General features: G+C 33.0%; 1 protein-coding gene across 3 annotated transcripts in view; it reads left to right on the top strand.

Annotated features, from left to right (window-relative positions):
• Positions 1-10,658, top strand: part of rorab (RAR-related orphan receptor A, paralog b) — an 86,309-nt gene that overhangs the window by 64,173 nt on the left and 11,478 nt on the right. For all 3 annotated transcript variants that reach the window (XM_021477531.3, XM_009303216.5, NM_201067.1), the window contains 4 exon segments: positions 763-848; positions 2,943-3,084; positions 6,191-6,607; positions 9,462-9,583. In XM_021477531.3, coding sequence (XP_021333206.2) covers positions 763-848; positions 2,943-3,084; positions 6,191-6,607; positions 9,462-9,583 — 767 coding nt within the window.

The raw sequence follows: 10,658 nt of genomic DNA, 5'->3' as shown, positions 1-10,658 counted from the left end.
AAAAAAAATTTGTAAATTAGTAGCCATCTATAGTATTATTTATTTAGATTTTATTTTATTTTTAATTATTTGTTACAAATAATGTACCTCAAAAAGTTTTGTAAATTTATCGCTATCCATAGTATTATATATTTATTTATATTTCATTTTTAATTAATTTAATTAAAAAATTTTTTTTTACAAAATAATGAACCTCAAGAAACATCATCTATAAGTAGACATCCATAGTATTGTTATTTATTTTTATTTATTTTCTGTCAATGGCTACTGGTTTCAAACATTCTTCTAAACAGCATATTTTGTGTTCAAGAAACTCATAAAGGTTCGGAGCCACATCACGATGAGTAAATGCTGAAAAAAATTGTCATTTTTGAATTAACTTTACTTTTAAGAAATTTCAGATGAAAAATCTCCCTGAAAACGTAATTATAAGATAATGATTTTATTCAATACTTTGGGTAATATGTTAATACTGAGCAAGTTACAATAGTTAAAACTGGCATTAAGAACAATAACCTGAGTTCAGGCACAGTGTGGAAAGACGTATATGACATATTCAAAATAAGTTTCCCAAACAGCGTTTTTGATTGAACTGAGGCATCAAGTCTGATGCAATTGGCTTAGAAGTGTTGCTGTGCTGGGGATGTTGGGTTGCTCAAACAAACAGAGCAACGTAACATATCTCAAATGCCTCTACATGTTAAGAAAATATTGCAGCATAGAGTGTTTTTGTTCTGAAAGTGTCTTTCTGTCTCTTTGTAGCTCAGATTGAGAGTATTCCCTGTAAAATCTGTGGAGATAAATCATCAGGCATTCATTATGGCGTAATAACCTGTGAGGGATGCAAGGTAAGACAACCAAAACACACATACATCTCACAGTCATGTCTAATCAGTAGGATGAAAGAGCAGTGGTCCTTTTATAAGTTTCTTTTAAATGCATAATTAGGACTGTCATAATCATCATTGTAATCACTACCAGTTTAAAGTTTGAGGTCGATAAGATCTGTAATACTTTTACATAGAATGAGCTGAACAAAATAATTTTTCCATTTATGTACTGTATACTTCATGAGAAAATAATAATCTTTGGTTGAAAAAAATCTAAGTTACACTTTATTTTAAGGTGACATTGTTACTATGTAAGTCTTAATTTAACTACTGAGTAATATTATTTATTTACATGTTTTTATCATGATTGGTATTAGATTGTGGTTTAGGGTAAGTTACATGTAATTGCAGGCTATCTGCAGGTTCTTAAAAAGTCTTAAATGTCCTTAATTTCAAAAAGAAAAATTTTAGGGCTCAAAAAGTCTTAATTTCACTGAAATCTTTTGTTGTAGGTCTTCAATTGTTTTAAACAGGTCTTAATTTTTCTTTGTCCAAGTAAAGCTACATAGTCGGGCCGACATCTATTCAATCACCAACAATACATCTTAATAAAATCAAGGAAAGAAAACTAAAACCAATTAGTTCATCATGATAATAATAAAATAATTTATCCCTTTGCATTATCTTCCATTCATACAAAAACTATGAACAGATGTAGGGGCGAGTAGACATATTATTTATAAATAGGCATGAAACTTAAGGTTTTATTACAGAAATGTGTTAGGTTGAATAGGAGTTAAACTCAATTAATTTGGACCAAAAGATTACTGCATTATTATTGGATTTTGATTATTCATATAATTGCCTCCACGATAAATATCATTTTTAACAATGTTAAACTTGTCATAAAAAAAAAAAAAAGATTATGTTGAAAATAGTGTATACAACTAAAGTTGTCTTGTTTTGACACATTGGATTATATCGCTAAAAAGTAATTATTTGATTTTTGATTTTATTTGTGGAGGGCAAAAAAATTTAATTGGCTTAACTAACCTTTAGAAATAATCACTAGTTTTAAGCCCTGTATAAAAAATTTAAAAAATGTCATTCATGTTGGTCCTAAAAGGGTCTTAAGTCCTAAATTTGACTTGATGAAACCTGCAGAAACCCTGAGTTGTGAATGATTTATTGTCATTACTATAGTAAGCTCATGGAACATGTGTAACTACATCACCTTAAATGAAAGTGTTCCTAAAATCTATTTAAAAAATCTGGAATCTGCGTGTTCAAAATATATCAAAATACTGAGAAAATCACCTTTAAAATTGTCTAAATTAAGTGATTAGCAATGTTTATTGGTAATCAACAATTTTGGTTTTGATATATTTACAGTTTCTCTACATTATTACATTTTATATCACCATAAACCTTTACATTTTCACTTAATAGTCTAATGATGTTTGGCATAGATGAAACATTTATCATTTTAACCCATACAATGTATTTTTGGCCCAAAATATACCTGCGCAACCTAAGTTTTGCAGTATATCACTGACCCTAAACCTTTGACTGGTTTTGTTTATTATTATTATTAAAACAATTATAAATATTTCAGTTATGAATGTTAGGACATAATTCTTCCATTTCGGTCTTATTATTATTATAGCCTAAATTATTTCCCATTTACACCAAAATAAAGATTCAAGTGAAAGCAGAGCGTTTTGCTTTCTCAGTGCATGGCGAAGCCTCGTTTTCACTTTGATCTGAGTGTAGCATGAAGCAGCACAGAGAGTGCACGAGCACAGCAGAGAGCTCTAGAGGCATTTACACTTCATGCATTCTTCATCTGGAGCTCACATAACGCACCACTGCACTGGGGAGAGAGGCATACAGATGCACATTTCATGACATATTCCCTTATTTGGATGAAAATATGCGACTGCAGTCTGATGTGATGTCACCAGATATTACAATAGGCCATGTATTATTTAGTCACAGTTCTGATGGAAGAGTTATTAATTCAGTCTAAAACCAGCTGCAATCCAAGCATCAAAGCTGAATGTAGAGGTGACCTATGCTTGTGTTCCCTCTCTCTCTCTCTCTCTCTGTCAGGGTTTCTTCAGGAGGAGTCAGCAGGGCACTGTGTCATATTCATGTCCTCGGCAGAAGAGCTGTCTGATCGACCGTACCAGCAGAAACCGCTGCCAGCACTGCCGTCTGCAGAAATGCTTAGCAGTGGGCATGTCAAGAGATGGTAGGCACTCAAAACTCGCAGCAGTCTGAGTGATGTGCACACGGCTGCCGGTGTGTCTAATTCTGGACAGAGTGTGTGACAGTAGGGCTTTTAATGCAAAAAATAATCTCATTCCTTTTCTTCAGCGAAAATCTTTGGCTTGTGCTTTGATGTTTTTTTTTTTATGAAATGGTATATGCTAATGTCTTCGCATGTATTAGAATACTTTGATATTTATATCAGTTTCATCTTTGTGCTGCTTCAACGCTAGAGTTTTCAGTGTTATACATGACACATACTGTAACACCAAATCGACCACGATATATAATAATATATTAAAGTAATTTGTTTAATAAAGATTTCATATGTACTGTTAAAAACGTATGTTATAAATGAGTCTGAAATATTATTTGAAAAACATTTTATGTTTAACATTTTTATTTTATTATATATTATAATTATTATACGTGTACTTTTTTATGTGGTTAATGAGGATACACAATTGTATAATGATATGGGTATGACCTTGGAATACAGTATTAAGGTGATTTATGAAGACATGCTTTGTGTTCTTGGGATTTAAAATGCTTTAAAATCGTACTTAATGGTAGAGCTGTGCCATTAATTGAAATCAGTTTCAATTAGTTAATCAAAAGAGGCTGCAGTATGACATATATATGTTTTACTCATTTCCCCCGCCCACTGCAGTCTGTGTGTGACATTCTTACTAGCCAACTGAGTGAGCATACTTTTGTTCTGACCAATCAGAATTGTGCAACCAAACAAACAGGAAAGTGCGGACAAGTGAGATAATGGCGTCTGCTCCTTCAGAAGTATTAACAGATGAATTAATATCAAAGAAAAACAGCATTGTGATATGGGAATATTTTGGTTTCAAAGTCACAGACACCAAACAAACAGGTCGTTTTTTCTGCCTGTCGCAGAATTGTTGCCATGACCTACAGATTTTTGAGCTGAAGCTTGACTACAAAATTAAATCGCAAATCAAATCGCAATATCTCTCAAAAAAAAAATTGCCATTAGATATTTTCTCTAAATCGCACAGCCCTATTTAATGGAATCTTTTAAAATTGAAAAATTGCCACAGGCTTCCAGTAAGGTATTGTTCTGTATATACTGTAATACATTAGTATATTACATTAGTAGTGTTACTTGAAAAAAATGATATGGAACACGTGGGAGAGCACGTGAAAATTTTCAGTTTGTCAGGATTTACTGAGTTTATAGGTGTGGGTTTTAGTACAATGTTTTAAAACAACTTTAATCTACACAGATCTGATAATATTACTTCCAAATTTCACATACAGTGCTCAGCATAACTGAGTACAGCCCATTCTGAAAATGAATATTTTTATCCATTTCTTAGTGAATATAGGCAATGTATTTTGGTGCATTTAAAACAACACAGATTTATTAAACATAAATATTTATTAAAATAATATTTTAGTCACCAAACATATTTAGAAATTAAAATATTATACAATTAAATTCAAGCAAAATATAGCAAAAATTACAACCTTCAAAAATTTTCATTTTTTGCTTCTCTTGATTTTTTTTCCTCTTTTTAAAATTTGTATTTAATATTTTTCTCTAACATATAAAGTTGGGTGTTGTAGGTTTTTTTTACCGTTTTCGTAAGTTATTTTGTTAGATAAGCTCCAGATTTTGCTTCAGTACTGACTAATCTAATGTATATGCACAAATATAATATTGTATAGCTTCTAATTACAAAACTGAATTTAAAAGAGAGGTTTGGGAGGGGTGTACTATATATGCTGAGCCCTGTAAAAAATTGTCCTTTCTGGGAAATTATTGATTTATTTATTTTTTTGTTGTTGTGATAACATCAGGGTTATTATACCAAATATTAATCTCTTAAAAATGTCAAGGTTAAAACATTGCTACTCTCTGAAAATTTGATTTAAAATATTTAAAAACATGTCACTATTTGTTATTTTAAAAATGGGGAAAAAATGTCATTAAATTGCTTTATTCAAACACATAAAAACCATCCAAGAACTTTGAGGACAACACATACAGTACACTTAATACACAAATACACTTAATTAAACATGCACCCAGACATCACCTTTTTTGAAGAACACTATATACTGTTTACTGCAGATTAACTGTGTTTATACAGTTGAAGTCAGAATTATTAGCCCCCTTTTGATTTTTTTTCTTTTTTAAATATTTCCCAAATAATTTTTAACAGAGCAAGGAAATTTTCACAGTATGTCTGATAATATTTTTTTCTTCTGGAGAAAGTCTTATTTGTTTTATTTCGTCTAGAATAAAAGCAGTTATTAATTTTTTAAAAAACATTTTTGGGACAAAATTATTAGCCCCTTAAAGCTATTTTTTTTTCGATAGTCTACAGAACAAACCATCGTTATAAAATAACTTGCCTAATTACCCTAACCTGCCTAGTTAACCTAATGAACCTACTTAAGCCTTTAAATGTCACTTTAAGCTGTATAGAAGTGTCTTGAAAAACATCTAGTCAAATATTATTTACTGTCATCATGGCAAAGATAAAATAAATCAGCTATTATAGGTTTTTAAAAAAATTATGCCTAGAAATATGCTGAAACAATCTGCCCTCCATTAAACAGAAATTGGGGGGAAAAAATAAACAGGGGCGCTAATAATTAAGGGGGGCTAATAATTCTGACTTCAACTGTATATAATGTCCACCCTATACACAACTTCTTAACATTTCTGATTCTGATAATGGTAATAATAATTCCGGTAATGGAATAATGTGCTCATTTTGTAAAGCTGCTTTAACAGAAATAGTTATTGTGAAAGGCGCTGTACAAATAAACCTGAATCAAATTCAATAACTGTAAATCACAAATGCATTTCCTGGTTTATTTTGTATCAAAATATATACATTAACTAAAGTTTTTAATTTAAAAAAATCGTATCTGCCTTAAACATGGTCCAAGTCCAGTATTACTGTGTTTTTTTTTTTTTATATGTAATTTTCTAAATCGACCTGAAAAGCTCAGATATGTTATTGTAAAAAGCCATTGTAAAGTGTTAGAGAGACTTTAAAACCCAATATTTGATTATAATGTGTTAAATGTGTGCTCACCCACAGCTGTGAAGTTCGGGCGCATGTCTAAGAAGCAGAGGGACAGTCTGTTCGCAGAGGTTCAGAAGCACCGTCAGCAGCAGCAGGATGACAAAACCGGTGACGAGTCTGAGAAGAATCAGGAAAGTCAAGCTCCAGGAGAAGCAGAGCCACTCACACCCTCATACGCCCTGTCCAGCAGCGGGGTCACCGAGATCCCTGATGACCTCAGTGGATACGTCAACGGCCAGACCCAGGAGGAGGGCAAGGCAGACTCTGCTATCGGGGGATTTTACCTGGACATTCAGCCCTCTCCAGACCAGTCAGGTCTAGACATGGATGGCATTAAACTAGAACCTGTGTGTGACCTCAGCTCAGACTCTGGCCTAGATCAATACTGCTGCTATAGCAATGGAGACGCTTCACCTCCTCATGATGATTTAGGTAACAGCAGGATGTCTTTAGGCCATAAAAAGTCTTACATTTACTGAAAAATTGTGTTGTAGATTTTTTTAAAGGGGTCTTAATTTTCCTTTGTTTATGTAAAGCTACTCAATCTGGCCAACACCCATCCAATCACTAACAACTTATATCAATAAAACTTTTAACTCACAAAAATACAGCAATTATACCTAATATAATATAATATGATATAATATAATATAATATAATATAATATAATATAATATAATATAATATAATATAATATAATATAGGCGACATAGTGGCTCAGTGTTTAGCACTGTCGCCTCACAGCAAGAAGCATATTCTCCCTGTGTTGGCGTTGGTTTCCTCCGAGTGCTTCTATTTCCCTCTACAGTCCAAAGACATGCCCTAAAATTGTCTGTAGTGTATGGGTGTTAATGAGTGTTTATGGATGTTTCCCAGTACTGGGTTGAAGCTGCAAGCGCATCCGCTGCATAAAAGTGTTAATAATTTCAAATATTACAGTTTTTCTCAGACGCTTTGGTGCATTTCTCACAACACTATTTACATTTGCACAACAGTTAATGCAAACTGCAAAACAATTAGTGCAAACTGCAAAACCTAGCTGATAACCTGCAAAAGCGCATCACTTGCTCAAAATAGATAGCTCATTCCTCAAAAGCAAGTACTGATGTCAATCAAAGTGACAGTATCATCAAGATGAAAAGTCCTGACACCAATGTTTATGAACAAGATAGTCAAATGGCTTAGTCATGTTTTCATTATGACAGTTTACTCTGTACATTTTTTCAATGAAAAAAAAGTCTGATTTTGGTGACACTTGCTGAAAATGCTCAAGACAGCACTGTATACTATTTGCACAGCCATTTGAAAACTACAGTAAAGTTGGACATCACTGCATTTAGTAAGGTATCTGAGTACAAGACACTGAATATGTATGTTTCACATTTGTACTGCACATGCTCTTTACAATCCAAATTTATTCACAGCATTGTGCAAAATAATAAATACACCCTTATTTACAACAAACATAAACTCCCTTTGGGTAGAGCTGGGCACAACTGTAAACAATATTGCAGTACATATTGAAACTGAGCCTACAACATACACAGGTCTGTAAATCATTCATCAAATTGTTCAATTTTAAAGACATTTTCAGGAAAATAAAGATTAAATTGTTTTTTTATAAAGTTTGCTTGACCGATTTTGACATCAAGTTAAAAAAAATTTTATGTAATGACTCAAGTGATGAAATAAGAGCTGTTAGTTTTATATTGAATGACTATTCAGCATTTACAAGTTTTTGTTTATTTTGACTGACATGACATAAGCAAATGATAATGTTATAAACAGCAGAGAGTTGTATGAAAGCAATTGATGCATGTCCGAAAGCATTTGCAATTTGTTGAAAGGAATGAGAAACTGCTACTAGGATGTGCACAAATGACTAATTGTTTTGGAAATGCATGACCTGTTCTGCAAATGTAAATAGTGTTGTGAGAACTGCACCAAAGCGACTGAGAAAACTGTAAAATGTTTAATTATAAAATGATTGTTATTGTATTATTACATTTATTTAATTATTTTTTAAAAGGTTGATAGGGCAAATAAAAAAATATTTTTCAACTGGGCCATTCGAAAAACCAATGTGTTTAGCCCTACTCTATATGAAATTTCTTAATAATGAATTTTATTCTTAAAATTAAATTTATAATGGTCTTAAAATTGTCTAACAAGTCTAAATTTAACCTGCAGAAACCCTGAGCAGTTATAAAATGTAATTTGCATAAATATATACAAAATATATATAAATATATTAGATGCTAATTTTTCAATAGTTTAATATATCGTAATGAACATGCACAATATCGTTATCATAGCACTTCAAAATTTTGTGAATAATAATTTATTTCAACTTTTAAAGTTATTTTGAAGAAAATTTGCATTGTATCGCTGTAGTGTTCATAACCATGCCAAATGTTTGGTCTATTGGTTATCTTTATAAGATTTTCAGGTTAGTCTGGTCTACTGCTTCCCCCGGATGCTCCAGTTTCCCCCACAGTCTAAAGACAGGCGCTATAGGTGAATTAAATAAACTAAATTGGCCAGTGTATGTGCGTGTATTGGTGTTTCCTAGTACTGGGTTGCAGCTGAAAGGGCATCCGCTGTGTAAAACAAATGCTGGATAAGTTGGCGGTTCATTCCGCTGTGGTGACCACAGATTAATAAAAGGACTTAGCCGGAGGAAAATGAATGAATGAATAATATTAACATTGGAAATATCATAAACTCAAGCAGCTATGACAAAAATGAATAACACATTTGAGTTTTAAATTATTTTGAATTAGTTTTATATTTATATTTTATTTTTATGATATTACTTATGTATTGTGTGAATTTTTACATTATTTCCCTAATTTTCGCATGCAAATGTTTTGCTTTGTAAATGATAGAACATCTATTATGTTGGCATCATTTGGTAGGTAATTGCAAAGAAAGAAAATATTATCTAATTAAATGACATAGTTTTCCTCTAAATAGTTCTAAAGACTTCCGGCATTACGGCCATGATTGACAGCTGTGGGGTTTGAACCAGCAGGGGTCTGTGAACCCGCCTCCATGGCCCATTGAACATGTCATTAGTATGAAGTGCCTCATTAACACAGACCAGTCAAAGAGCAGCAGACAACGTACTTGCTTTTGACTAAAATGAGCCTTAATGATTTTATTTTCGTAAATATAACGTGGCAGTAATATATACAGCTTTGGATGTGTCTTGTGTGCGTTTTACAGAGCCAGGAATGTGTGTCAGCTCCAGCTGTTTGACTCTATTTGTGTGTTTCTGACACAGAACATCTGTCAGAGAACATCTGCAAGTCTCACCTGGAGACGTGCCAGTATCTTCGAGAAGAGCTTCAGCCCAGCAACTGGCAGACAGTCCTACAGAGCAACCTGGAGGCGTACCAAAAAAAGGTGTCTGCTTATGTCTGTCTGATGCTGTGTGCACCTGGTATTAGAGATCTCATGGGTCTTATCGCAAGTGGTCAACTGAGACACATCGTCTCAATGGTTCTGGTATTAAGATGTGTTTTGGTGGAGATCATTTCCTCTAGATAAAAGAGACATTTTCCCATTTACATCTGGTATTTTAATCTGTCTAATTTTTTTTTATTGCTGTCTAATTTTTATTATTCGACCACTTTTCTGATGACTATTGGTGGGAGCATGTGCAATGTTATATACGTTACAGAGGGCCTATATTACAAACATGTGATTTCAGCCATCAGAAAGACAGGCAGCCTGTGCTCAGCAGTAGGGCTGCACAATATTGCAAAAATGTGACATTGCACTGTTGTTTTTTTCCGCTATATATATTGCGAAATGAATACAATTTCACCTGATGACTTAAAGAGCTCAGTTTAGTAAGATAATGAATAATTAAATTTAAAAAAATAGCACAACATAGCATTTTTATTATAACTTAATTGACTTAATTGTATAAGTAATTTAATAAACTATTTTTTAAAATAGTACAATTCCTTTAGTCTAAATGCATTAAACTCTTTTGATATGCTTGTAAAGCCTTTAAAAGCATGTAAACAATGAACATTTGCTCCATTATGGTAAAGCAGTCTCTCCTGGTCAAACATAATCCCAATTCAGCATTCAGTTCCTGCGATGTGACTATTGCGAATGCACACTGCAATATCAATGCTAAAACGATGTATTGTGCAGCCCTGCTCAGCAGCAGTTATTTATAGCTCTGAAAGCATTCACTAGCATTTCAAAGCCATTTCAGTCTGCTGATCCTTCCATTTGGTCAGCTGATAGACGTGGCTTTCAAACGCTCCTGCATCCATGTTGTTCAATGGAGAACATGAATCATTGATCTAGCCAATAACAGATCTTTCTGTTGAGTGCGTAAACACAATGGTTAAGCCGTCTCTTACTCCCTCATTGGCTGCACATAGTCTTGAGTGGGCCGATTCGTCCAGACATTTGACATACTAGATATTTGCTTTTTGTTTCAGCGTGCCTCTTGATGGGT

Source organism: Danio rerio, chromosome 7 (genome assembly GCF_049306965.1).
Source record: "Danio rerio strain Tuebingen ecotype United States chromosome 7, GRCz12tu, whole genome shotgun sequence".
NCBI classification, from domain to species: Eukaryota; Metazoa; Chordata; class Actinopteri; order Cypriniformes; family Danionidae; genus Danio; species Danio rerio.
This window is presented reverse-complemented; position numbering and strand designations above follow the sequence as displayed.